The following is a 14278-nucleotide window of genomic DNA, read 5'->3' on the forward strand; positions in this document are numbered from 1 at the left end:
AACAGCCAACATTCTCACCCAGTCTAACAGTCGGCCACTTCTCCGTCCTCATCTTCCTTGACTTTGGCCACATTTGACACACAGGAGTGTGCCATTCCCTCCTCGTTGAAACGCTATTCTCCAGGTTTCTGTGATAGCTCATACTTTTCCACCTACCTTGTAGAATTCTCTCTACAATTCTGTCTTCTAAGCTCTTCTTCTTGGTCCTATTTCTAATTGTTGGTGCCAAAATGCTCAATCGCAGGCCCTCTTCTCAATTTTTCATTCCTTCCCCTGTGCCACCTAGTTTTATGACGTCAGGACTCCCGAAACTATACCTTCAAATTTGTCTCTCTCCTCTGAGATCTAAACCTATATGTCTACCTGCTTATATGTCATCTCTTGACTTGGATGTTGACTATGTATTTCATACTTAATACACTCAATACAGAATGCTTGAATCCAACTCCTCCCCAGTCACCCCCCAACACACTCTTCTTCAGAAGTGTGATCACCTTTCCAGTGCTCAAGGCAAAACCTAGTGTTCATCCTTGATTCTGCTTTCCCTCCCCACCTATGTTTGATCCATTAGCAAATTCTGCCCATATTTCCATCAAAGGATACTGTAAGTCCTGTGACTTCTCACCACGTCCAGACTGCTACATCCTCAGCCCCAAATTAATGTCCCCTAGGCTGGCTGAGACAGTCTCTTAATTGGTCTCATTGGTTTCACTCTTGCCCCCATTCCATTTGATAACCAGACTGATGTTTTAAAGGTGTAAACACTATTCTATCACGTCCATGCTTAAAACTCTCCAATGGCTTCTCACTGCAATTAGAAAAAAAAAAAAAATATTCTTTACCATGGTCCACAAGACCCTTCATCATCTGGACCCTGCCACTCTTCCCTAGTTACTCTGTCTCAGCCACACTGGGCATCTTTCACTTCCTGAAGGAGTGAAACTCATTCCTACTATTGTCCTCCCAAAATGACTTCCTACCATATCCTTGCAGTTGCTTCCCTCGAAGCTTCTCCCTTCTTGACAAACGTTACCTCCTCAGAGACATCTCTTCCTGATCATCTCAGCTAACAATGCCCCACTCCAATTCATCCCTTAGCCAGTACTGCTTGATCTGCTTCATAGCACTTACCTCTGCCTGAAAGTATTTTATTTACATACTGTTTATTTCGTACTTCTCTTCCACAGTATAACTCCGTAAGGAGAATGTCCTTAATAAAGTCATTGCTGTATCCCCAGTATTTAGAACTGTGCCTAGGTACTTAATAGTTTTTCAATAAATAGGTATTGAATATTGAATGACGGAAAGAAATGACAAAGTATAAAGAGACTACTGGATACTATAGCATCTCGGTTCTGAAACATCACAGAGGATATGGCATTTATAGCCCCATCACCCAGAAATAACCACTGGCAACTTGTAAATATGACCTTTAATATGTCATAGACATTAAATCCGGATTACATACTATCATTCATTTTGTAGACTAATCACTTTTAAACTTGAAATTATATCGTGGTGGCTTTTAAAAAATCTATTCCCTTCCAGTTTTTCTTTAATATGCCATACATGTTGAATACAAATTTTACACTTTTTATTTTATTGTAATTTATTTTTTTGAAATCGTCTGTCACTCAGGCTGAAGCACAGTGGCACAATCTTGGCTCACCGCAACCTCCAACTTCTGGGTTTGATTCTCCAGCCTCAGCCTCTCAAGTACCTGGCATTATAGGTGCACGCCACCATGCCCAGCTAATTTTTGTATTTTTAGTAGAGATGGGGTTTCACTGTGTTGGCCAGACTGGTTTCAAACTCCTGATCTTAAGTGATCTGCCTGCCCTAGCCTCCGTAAGTGCTGAGATAAAGGCATGAGCCACAGCACCTGGCCGAATTTTACACTTTTTAAATATGCCATACATGCTGAAGTGGTATGACATGTTGAATAGGCTCGACTGTATCTTAGAGCTAATTTTTAAAACTTGAAATCGACCATGAATACCTTCCCTATATACAACAAACTGTCTTAAAACAATTTTTATAAGGATGTATTATAATTTATTTCATTTTTAATCTGTTACTGGATATTTAAAATATTTCTCTCTTGTAGTGGTAAAAAACACCATGGGGGGGTGGGTATATTGTGGGGTTGAGTGGATTTCTGGAAAGTGTCAGACCTGAGCTAGAATCTGCCACTCTGTAGTTGTGTGACCTTAGACAAGTTTTGTTTGACCTATCCTAAGCTTCACCTGGCTCCTCCGTAAAATTAAGACATTAATAGTGTTACTATAGTAGAGATATCATGCTATTAAATGGAATAATATATGTAAAAGATATAGGACAAGTGTTTGACAAATGCTTATTGCTATTATCTTAATTATCTGTCTGTAATTCTGTTTTCTTAGAAATGATGCTAAAAGTGGAATTTTGAGTAAAAGGATCAGTACATCAGAGTTCTGAATACATATTATGAAACTGCTTTTCTGAAAACTTGTATCCATTTATATCCTTAACAGCAATGTACATAAGTTTTCAGCTTACTGCATAGTAGATCATATTATTCATTTTAAACCTTTGCCAATTTGATGCTCAAGAGGCTGTCTGACTTGACATTTCTTTTCTTTTTTTTGAGATGGAGTCTCACTCTGTCACTGTCTGTCTGGAGTGCAGTGGCATGATCTCGGTTCACTGCAACCTCTGCCTACCGGGTTCAAGGGATTCTCTTGCCTCAGCCTCCCAAGTAGCTGGGATTACAGGTGCACGCCACCATGCCCAACTAATTTTTGTATTTTTAATAGAGATGGGGTCTCACCATGATGGCCAGGCTGGTCTCTTAACTCCTGACCTCGTGATCTGCCCTGATTGATTACTACAAGTGAAATCCAACATTTTTCATCTGTAGCTTGATAAGTTGAATGCCTTTCTCTTGTGAATTATCTGTTGGTGGTTTTTGCTCATTTCTTCTGTTGAGCTATTTCTTTATGTGTTTCTGAATGAATTGCAATAATCTTAGTTATTTGATTCATTATATTTTGCTCAGTTTTGTCTTTAATATTATCTGTGGCTTTTAAAAATAGTATTTGTTTGTCTCTGACTACTGAAGAAATAAGTATATGCTTTACAGAATTTGGGACACACAGAAAAGTATAAATAAATAAAAAATAAATCCCCAAATTCCACAATCAATGCTAAACTTCTAGAATTTATATTTCCATAAGACAGTCAACATATATTTCCATTACTTATTCAATATATATTTACTGGGTCCTGTTATGGGCCAGGTCCTGGGCTAGAGAAACTAGCAGTGAATATATTATACATAGGGCATACATTTTATAATAGAATTGTGAGCCAACAATACGTGTGTATATTCCTCAAATATTAGTTTTTAAAAATTAACTTTTTATTAAACAAATATTACAGCTCAATGAATTTCTATAAACTAAATGCATGGGTATAACTAACAGCCAGATGAAGAAACAAAACATGATGAATTTCCTAAGTTAGAAATGTTTATTGTTATACATTCTTGCCTTTATCTCTGATTAGTAAAAAGTCCTAGATGTATAATTGGTACAAATGGTATTAACTTTTTATAGGATCTCAATACTTATTTCCAAATGGCCATCCAAAGATTTTGACTGATTGACTGATTGATTGATTTTGAGACGGTGTCTCTCTTTGTCCGCCCAGGCTGGAGTGCAGTGGCGCGATCTTGGCTCACTGCAAGCTCCGGCTCCCGGGTTCACGTCATTCTCCTGCCTCAGCTTCCCGAGTAGTTGGGACTACAGGAGCTCGCCACCACACCCGGCCAACTTTGTTTTGTATTTTTAGTAGAGACGGGGTTTCACTCTGTTAGCCAGGATGGTCTCGATCTCCTGACCTCGTGATCCGCCCACCTTGGCCTCCCAAAGTGCTGGGATTACAGGCGTGAGCCACCATGCCCAGCCAGATTTTGATTTAATCTTTTGATTTACCTATATATTCTTCTTGTGTTTCATTCTTTCATCTTTTAACTGTTTACCTATTTTAGCATATAAGCTGAATAATCTATTACTTCACTATTAATTTGCTTGGTTTTATTTAAAACATACAAAATTTTTCTTTAAGTTGGGTCTGTGCCTGAGCTATTTATTTCTTCTCCCATACTTAGTCCAATGTCAACATTAGGCCGCATAATTCTTCACACTATTGTAGAATTAGAAAACGTTTTAATAATTGGTTGAGTCAGACATTCATTTCCCATGTTTTGTCAAAAATTGCTAGGTATTTTTGCCTACTTATCCTTTCAAATAGAACTTAGAACAATTTTTTCATATTACAAAAATGAGAAAGAACATCTCATTTATTCAAATCTTCCTTTATATCTCTCAGTAAGATGTCACAGCTTTATTCATATATTCCTCACAAATACTTCTCATAAAGTTTCTTCCTAAATTTCCTTTTATGAGATTTTTTGTTTTTGTGTTTTAGTAACTACTGCTATTTTATAATTAAAACTTCAAATCACTTTGATTTTTGAATTCTGTATTTTTTCATTTTTCTGAAGCCTATTGTCAATTCTAAGAATATTGTAGTTGATTTTCTTCAGTCTTCTACATATCAAATTATCTACAAAAATAATTTGAATCTCTTTCATTAAGTAAAGCTTGTGTCTTATTGTACTGTCCAAAATTCCTAGCATACTGCTGAATAATAGTACTGATAGAGGGCATTCTTGTTTTCACTCGTAATGAGAATTTGCTTCCATTATTTTACTGCTAAGTACAATGTTTGCTATCAGTAGAATATAAAGTATTCACAGTATACATTTATTTACAGTATATTATCTTCTACTGTGTTAAATAGCTACACTTTAAGACAATGTTCTGATGAACATCAGAATTAAGGAATTCTTTAAATATACTTTTATACTTTTATATTTCTATTTTTAACCTCAGATAAAATAAAAATCTTATAAGAAATGATAAAGAAATAAGAAGAGCAACAAAAATTATTCATTGGTAATAATAAAATACAGGCATTGTTTCTTTTTGGCCATCAGTTACAATGCAGCTAAACTCAATACACATTTATTATGACTAATAATCATTTTTTGCTTAAAAAACTTATTTTGTCTTCTCCACACTAAACTGAGGGTTTTGATGTTACTCTTGTCAACTAAGGAAACGGACAAGGTCGAGCAACCTACCTGAAAACACAGGAAGGCAAAGTCAACTCTATTATCTTCTATGAAGAAGGAAACAAAAATTGGTATTCTAGTCTAAGACAACACATAACAATTCGGTCTAAAGCATATCCATTTAATGGCCAACATATATAAGGCAACATTCTGAGTTTTACAAAGGGTGTTTACCAGGATTTAAAAAATGTAGTTCTTTACATTTGATGAACTTATCAGGAGAAAATCACCAAGTACACCAGTCTATGTACAGGGCTGAAAATGACAAGTGGCATTCCATATGTGTGTACACATATATAGGGACACTTAGGTTTGGAGTGTAATTATCCATAGGCTCATACCCTTTCATATGGCTACTCTTGGCTTGTGGAGGGGTTTGGAAGCAGCAAAGACCTACAGCATCTTCCTTGCAAGCACCTGTGAGATCCTTTGGCAGCAGAGAACCAGAGCTCTAGCGTCCACACAAAAGCTGAACATAGGGCATCAGAGTTTCTTCTTTATTTATAGAGAATAAAGGACTTCCTAGGTGAGTTATGTTTTCCTAACTTGAGAAATCGACTTCTGAATTGGTTTAAATATTCCACACTTTTTAGAAGCACAAACAGTATGTCAGTAACAAGTGCTTTACTTAAAATCGAAGTTTCATAACATTGGCATAACTGATATTTTACAGAAAGAATTTTTTTCCTAGCTAAAAATAAACTTATAAATAAGACATATTTAAATAATTTATAGATGATAACCTAAGTTTTAAAGTAAGAAAATATTATTGCAACTTTAAAGACTGAATTAAACCAAGGGATAATCTCTTTGCTTTACAAGAAACACCATTGTAAATTTCTCCTTTTACATGATGCTATTACCTAAAGACCATCCACAAGCTCCTCTCCTTGGCCCCTGACTCATCAAACTCATACTCTAGTGGGACCAGAACTGTATGCCCCAGGCCTTTTTTTTTCCAATAGAAAGTGTGAAAACAAGGGGCTACAAATATAGGTGTTCAAATATCAGACCTAGGCTAGGAGTCTACGTATTGAAGGGCCCAGAAAGAACAGGAATATTCATGTTGTAAATCTTCACACAAAGAATGCTCTGGTCTGCTCCAACTGAACAATGCACTGAAAGGGTAGAGAGGGGGGTTTAGAACAGCTGTGCTACTAACAGGGTGAGCGTGGTATGTGCAATAGCTTCATGTGCCACCATCTCACAGACACGAGAGGGGGTTCCCACTCTTCCCAATCCTCACTCTTCAGGGGTAACGGGTGACCTGAGAGCAGCGATCTGGTTCCTGCTGACTCTTAAAGGCCACTATGTCAACACTGGTTAGGATGACAACCATTAAGCCAGTGAAATCATATTCCTTAACCCCAGACAGAAAAAGAAAATTCAACATGAACTTAAAGCATTATTTTTATTTAGACTTGTATCCATCTTCATAAAATATTTTCTTCTAACTGTGGAAAAATCCAGCAGGAGAACTGACCAGCAGCAGGTTAAACTGAAATATTATCATGTGCTGAAGGCCTTTCCTCACTCTGTTTGAAGGTTGCCTTTCAATAAAAAGCTAACAGAAAGAACTCTTTCTCCAACCAGTCAGAAAGAGTCATACTTCACTAAAGAAGCTGAAAAAACCTCCAGTTCCATACTGTCATTCATAAAAAATGACTTCCATATAGGCATCATCATATTGCACATGGAGAGTTTTTTTGTAAAATGATATGCAGGACGTTAGTCAGACTTAGAAATAGGAAAGCCAGACGTACACTACGGAACTAAAGTCGAAACGCTTCTCTTGGGGGGGGGGGCAATATTATTTCCTAAGATAATTATGTCTCCCTGTCACTCATGTTCCTTCATATGTCAAACATTTTTTAGGGTACAGAAAACATTTTTTTCTCCATTTTTTTTCCTGGAGTGTCAACAGAATATAAATTGTGATTTTTTTAAATTAAAAAAGTCACTAAGTGAGATGACAGACAAGACTTATGAAACTAAAACGGATTAACTTAGTTCTTAGAGTTCCATTAAGATATTTCTAAGGTACTTCAAAAATTATACCTTAAATCTTCTAAATCATATCCTAATAACCATTTTAAGCAAGCACATTGATTGATAATAAGACAAATGTTACTGAAAGCCCCTCACACAGGGGGTGTATTTCATCAGTCAGAATGTCTTATTAAGCCAAGGAGTGAACTAACCAAATTATACCAAGAGATAACTGGCAAAAGTTAAGATGTAGAAGAAAATAAGACCAAAAGTCAACAATTAGAGTTCAGGCGTCATACTTCAAGCTAACCAAGAGACCATTAAGCTCCTTGAAATTACTTTTGTTATAGACCTTAAAAAGCTAAAAACATGTAACTTAAATATATTAAAATATTCATGTCCCCACCACTATCCATTGCTAGTTGGAGTGTGAAATCAGGCATTACCACATCACTTCTCCCTGATGAGATAATTCTGGTGTTCTTAGGAGCATGATGCCAATACACTTTTTTTCTGCCAGAAAATAATTTTACTTTTTATTTTGAAGAAAACGTATTTGTAATGACCAGTCCCAGGTTTGTTGAATTTCAAAAATATAAAATAAAAGATTGGCCTGGGAGTGGTGGCTTATGCTTGTAATCCCAGTGCTTTGGGTGGCCGAGGCAGATGGGTCACCTGAGGTCAGGAGTTTGAGACCAGCCTGGCCAACATGAGGAAACCCCGTTTCTACTAAAAGTACAAAAATTAGCCAGGCATGGTGGCATGTATCTGTAATCCCAGCTACTTGGGATGCTGAGGCTGAATTGCTTGAACCTGGGAGGCAGAGGCTGTAGTGAGCTGAGTTAACCTGGAAGACAGAGCAAGACCCTGTCTCAAAAATAAAATAAAATAAAAGATTGAAATGAGTAAAAAAACAATTTATTTTTTAAAATATTGTGCAAATCTAGGGCAAGTAAACAATTTCCAAAGACAGAGTAAATGAAGCTTTCATTTATACTTTTGTTAAAATCCTAATGTAAAATCAACTTTTGTAAGACTACAAGCTTAAACATTTTTCCATGATTGTTTTATATGTTTGGTTGAATTACACCTTCATTCTCTTTTCTATTTTACCTCTAGTAAGGAATAGTCCTCATGCCAAAAATAGAACCTGATATTTCAATAACTTCATAGACTACTGGTTTTTCTTTTTCTTTTGAAATTTGGGTTTACAGAAAAAATACATCTCCTATACCCTAAAAACCTAGAGCTTTTACTATATTTGTTTGAGTAGTATTTCAGTCTCTATCAAATCAGTGTAAATAATATCAATAAAGAAAAATCTGGTTATACTACATTGAAATTGAGTTTGGAAGTTTTTTGGTCTATATTATAACAAGCTATAACTGCCTAACATCTCACTTTTCACCACCTAATATTGGCACTGTATAACCAAGTCTTGGCACTGTTTTCTTTTTTTTTTCCTTTGAGACAGAGTTTCGCTCTTGTTGCCCAGGCTGGAGTGCAATGGCGTGATCTCAGCTCACCACAACCTCTGCCTCCCGGGTTCAAATGATTCTCCTGCCTCAGCCTCCCAAGTAGCAGGGATTACAGGCATGCACCACCACATCCGGCTAATTTTATATTTTTAATAGAGATGGGGTTTCTCCATGTTGGTCAGGGTGGTCTCGAACTCCCAGCCTCAGGGGATCCAATCACCTCGGCCTCCCAAAGCGCTGAGATTACAGGCATGAGCCACCGCGCCCAGCCAAGTTTTGGCATTTTTAAGAAGGTACAGAGTTTTAAAACAATAGGAAATTACTGCAAATTTCTTCTTGATGTTTGCTATTAACACCTATTAACATCAATAAATGTAACAAGGTTGTACCCAGGACAAAAATATCAGTCTACTCTATCTTTAGAAACAAATAGAAACGTAGGAAAGGCATTTTTTAACATACTAGTAAAATGTGGAATTTTTTGTGCTGCTGTCTCATAAAGTGAAATACAATTATCAATCAGAAACAGCTTTTGAAAATAAGTATGATAATTATGCATTTCTAAAGGCGATTCTAAACTTGTCACTCAATGGGAATATTTCTACCTTAAGAAAACAGTAATGTCTGACATGTAATTTCTTCTTGAGGAAAACACTTTAAATTGCAAAAAAATTTTGTATTTTATCCTTAAGTGTAAAATAAATTTTTCACTAAGGAATAGAAAAAATAAAGCATATTTAATAACTTTATTGCACTGGAAGTTGCCAATTCGTCTTTGAGTAGTTTCATTGCAGATGAAAAGAAATCAAAATACAGGACAGATGTTGAACAAACCGCATTTAAGTTCTGTCACACACTGGCATTTTTCAAGTGATTTTGGCTCATCTATTAAATAAGGTGCATTTTGCTTGATTTTGAAAAGGGAAACATCAGGAAATATTTAAAGGCCAATTGCTGCCAATTAACTTTGATCAGTAAAAGTTCTATTTGAATCTTTCAGATTCTTCTCCTGTCTGAAATAACATACATTTATAAATCTAACAAAACAACTACTTGATGATTAATGCCTGTTGGCAGCCCTACCACAAGCTTGCTTAACAGCGGGATTTAAAAAAACAACTGTATCTATTAAGAAGAGAATGAAATGTAGTTATAGTCATGTTTTCTCATAATGGAGATATGAAAAACAATATTCTCTATTCTTAAGAATGCTGCTCACCAAGACCATTGTGTTTGTCAGTGCCCATAACAGTTTAGCTAGCCATCTTATAAGAGTCTGCCCTGAAATCATAATGGACCAATAAAATTAACAGCAGTGTGACACAAGCAATCCTGGCAACCCAAACGGCAAGGGCCAGACTAAAACATTTTCCTACCAATTGGATCAGCCAGAAAGTAAAGCATCAGACCTAATACAATAAGAGTTTGACATAACATATGCAAGTGTTATGAATTCTGTTGGACATATCTTAGTGGTGATTATGTAACTGAGAAATACGTAGCTTCTGATAATCAACAAAGTTGAAGATTCTTGATATCAAATTTTAATCTTTACTACTGGTCATGTAGGATCTAACTCTGAAAATCAACAGCCAAAGTAAAGCAAAACAGAAATTCCATGAAGGCAAAACACATTGCCATATAACCAACAAACCTCTGTCTCACTATTCCAATTACATATTTAAAAAATAACATCCCATCATTCATTATTTTAAAACCAATCACCTATTTTCAGACATGCAAAAATATGTATTAAAAATTTGAACTTACTTCTAAGTCATTAAAAAATAAATGTGTGTCTGCCAAGTTGAAAATCATTTCTTCCATTCGCAGTCCAAGGGAAACTGAAGTGGGTGGATCCTAAGAGAAGAATATGACAGGTCAAGAACATGTATACTTCAGGTTATATGAAATAGAGTGTCTCATTAAGAGGAAGCAGGCACTGGGGGAGAGGCTGAAAGCAAGAGACACAGAGAGAGACTCGGGCGATGGCTGCTTATTTTAGTGTGTATGACTTATTCTGTGGGCAAACTTCAGGGACTTATTTTACAAAAAGAGCCCCAAATGTTGTTGGTGCTTTACATACCGAAGAAACAACTCATTTACCTTTTGAAAATATAAAATCTAGGGTTACTTAGACATATAAAATAAAGGAAATTCAACTTTATATGTCTATTTCAGGAGCAAAAAATTCAGTGAATCAAGAAACCACTGCTTATGTTATGCCACAATCCATTAAGAGCATCTAAGTGCCCTGTCACAAATATCAGAAAATAGATACACTATAGCAAGCTTGCCTAACCTGCAGCCTGCATGCAGCCCAGTATGGCTTTGAATGCAGCCCAACACAAATTCATAAACTTTTCTTAAAACACTATGTTTTAAGTGACGATTTTTTTTTTCTTTTCAGCTCATCAGCTATCATTATGGTTAGTGTATTTTATGTGTTGCCTCAAACAATTCTTCTTCCAGTGTGGCTTCCAAGGAAGCCAAAAGATTGGACAGCCCTGCACTATAGGTTAATTTCAGAAGGATAATAGATAGTAATTTTACTCCAGATAACTCTGTCATTATTTGTATTTATTCAACCTGTCAATTTTAAGTTATACTCAAAGCAGGAAGTGATGGCCACTCTGACCCCACGAGTCACTGTCCAGCTCAGGGAGCGGATCTTAAGATTCATATGACACTGTCCGGGCATCAAACAGCCCGAGCCATACTCAGAGGGCAGTGCTACATTCCACAGCGCACAGTGGCTTCTATCTAAAACTTCAAGGGTTGGACACTAGCAGCGAGTAGTCAGCCTTTCCCTACAAGCCAGATCCTGATGGTATCTACTGGCATTGAGATGAACTTGAGGGATATGCAGGTATTTGCAGTTTTTATCCTGTATTTACTGTCTATCAAATCCAAGAAGCAACATGATTCATGGCTGAAGATCCTGTATACTAAGTGATGAAAGATAACATTTCCAGGAAGTATACAAGGTTATAAAATGAGATTTTGAAGGGTTTGTTGGCATTCTATTAATAATACCAACTTTCGTATGTATGCCATTTTCAATTTTTCCAAAGAACAATAATTTATGATATACTATTTTATTGTCACAGCAAACCTTTGGAATAAGTATGGAATCTCCTTGCATCATCATGTAACCAGGGGGATTGTAAGTAGAGAAACTGCCTTCAGGCAAGCCCCATTGGGCAGGTGTGCCAGTGTCATGACATGTGTGTCATGTGCCTTTGAGTCTTAGACTCAAGAACATACAATCCAAAGAAAAGACTCTTATGATTCAATACTGCCCAATGTTAACTTTGTACACTATCTACCTTGTTTTCTGAACACACTGACTTCATTTCCAACATTGAGATGTGCCTGTGTGTTACCCCTACTCTTTAACTTCTGTCATGCCTGTAAGTTTGGGAAGTGGCAAGAAGTGGTGGGAGAGGAGGCCTAGACTCCTGCCTTTGCTTTCCCACTTAGGTGTCATCCTCTCATCGAGCCTGGTTTGTTCACCTAATAAATCCAAGAGCAAGATGGCAAACACAATATTCTCACATAGACTTATTAATAAAAAACATCTAGTCTTTCATTTGTCAGAATCGTACATTTGTACACTTAGGAGACAGCAGGAGCTGGAAAGGGTGGGGGATGGGAGCACAGCCTCACTGGGCACCTGCCAGGGGCCTATCTGCTGTAGCCTGGGGGTCAATCCAACCCAGTCTGGCTATTCCTCCAGCGCCACCCACCCCTCGCACTGCCCACACCCCTCCAGCACCTCCCACACCCCTCCAGCACTTCCCACCCTCTTGGCACCACCCACACCCTTCCAGCACCTGCCACATCCCTCCAGTACTTCCCATGCTCTTGGCACTGCCCACATTCCTTTAGCACCTCCCACATCTCTCCAGTACTTCCCACTGTCTTGGCACCACCTGCATCCCTCCAGCACCTCCTACATCCCTCCAGCACCTCCTACATCCCTCCAGCACCTCCTACATCCCTCCAGCACCTCCCACATCCCTCCAGCACCTCCCACATTCCTCCAGCACCTCCCATCCTCTTGGCACAGCCCACATCCCTCTAGCACCTCTCACCCCCTTAGCACTACTCACACCCATCCAGCACTACCCACATCCCTACAGTACCTCCCACCCCCTTAAGCACTGCCCCTACCTCTCCAGCATGGCCCAAGTTCTACCTTCCAGCAGCCCTAGAGGAGGAACAGAGTACGTGAAATACGGCAGGATGGTGTAATTCACTCACCTCAGTTCCTCTCCTGCCTGTGCCTTTTCTGCCAGCTGACTGAAAGTGGAAGGGAGACAGAGGACACAGTATTGCCAAACTTCAGGGGTTAGATCGGCAAAGGGGAAAAGCAAACACCCCAGGGTTGATAAGAAGGCAGAGAGGAAATAAAGACGCAGAGGCTGAGTGTCCAAGAGTTCTGCTGGGAGGCACAAAGGAAAACGATTCCCTCAAATTTTGTGTGTGATGATTCATACTCCTTAGCATTCTTAAATTGTCCCTTTTTAATACACCTGAAATCTATGAAATTTCATAGGTTTTAGAAGAATTAAATACAGCTTACAAATTACTGTAAAGAAAAGCTAACTCATTTGCTCTTGGATTTATAAGAAATTGTTCACTCACAAGGAGTTTAAGTATCAGTAGGCATGCTGGGTATCACACAGCTGAAATATGTTTGCCAAAGCAAATGCTCAAATAGACCCTACAGCTGAATTAACCTGTAGGGGAAGCTCAAACAGATGTGTCTAAAACAAAACACCTGACAAAGGTGTTTATTCCCTCTAGCTCAGGCCAATAAAAATACCCTGACTTGTCTCATAACCATGTCAATGAATCTTTTTATGTGGCAAGGATGGAGTCTGACCACATTTATTTAATTGCCAATTCTAAAATTTATGTGCCATAGTATTGTTACTTTTGAAAAAGTATTCTTTCTCCTTGATACGGTTGCTTATTTATATGACCACTGAAAGAATTACTCTATTGTTCGTTAATATATAGCATACTTTAACTTTTCTTCATAAATTACAATAATGACTTGCTAGTCAGAATACTAATAAATTTTAAAGGCTTGTTCAGTCTAGTGGTAAAATACAACACAGATGTTGGTCTTATTTACCTCTTCATGTTATTCTCTTTTGTTATTAGCTGTCATTCCTCAACAGTTTTTATACCTGCCACTCCAAGAATTGTTTTGAAACATTTATTACACCAAGAGAACAGTTTGGCAGCTAAGTGGAATGAGATAATTTTAGAATAGGAAGGGGGTTCTAGTTGAGAGCTGTGTTTTTCAGACATCTTTGAACCACAATGCACAGTAAAAAACAAAATTAACATTGGGATCTAAGAATCTCTCTTATGTGCCTGCACACACAGCTGAAATATGTTTGCCAAAGCAAGATATTGTTCACTGTGTGGATATACAGTGACACTGTCCATTTCACAGCCCTGTCCCAATCTACAGTTTGAAAGGCAGACCTCTAGAAAACACCTACTCTTTGACTTTAGAAACAGGCGCACTGAGTTCCTAAAGGGTTGTGATTTGTGTGTAATGATCCAGCAAGCAGAGTGCAAAGCCATCTCAGCCTAAGTATTTTACCCAAGA

The 14278-nt window shown here is 37.6% G+C and overlaps 1 protein-coding gene across 7 annotated transcripts in view; it reads right to left on the reverse strand.

Moving 5' to 3' along the window:
* The window catches only part of EYA1 (EYA transcriptional coactivator and phosphatase 1), a 362018-nt gene that overhangs the window by 44558 nt on the left and 303182 nt on the right, over positions 1 to 14278 (reverse strand). For all 7 annotated transcript variants that reach the window (XM_011940938.1, XM_011940944.1, XM_011940941.1 and 4 more), the window contains one exon: positions 10417 to 10506. In XM_011940938.1, coding sequence (XP_011796328.1) covers positions 10417 to 10506 — 90 coding nt within the window. The remainder of the gene's footprint in view (positions 1 to 10416; positions 10507 to 14278) is intronic.

Source organism: Colobus angolensis, unplaced genomic scaffold (genome assembly GCF_000951035.1).
Source record: "Colobus angolensis palliatus isolate OR3802 unplaced genomic scaffold, Cang.pa_1.0 Scaffold194, whole genome shotgun sequence".
NCBI classification, from domain to species: Eukaryota; Metazoa; Chordata; class Mammalia; order Primates; family Cercopithecidae; genus Colobus; species Colobus angolensis.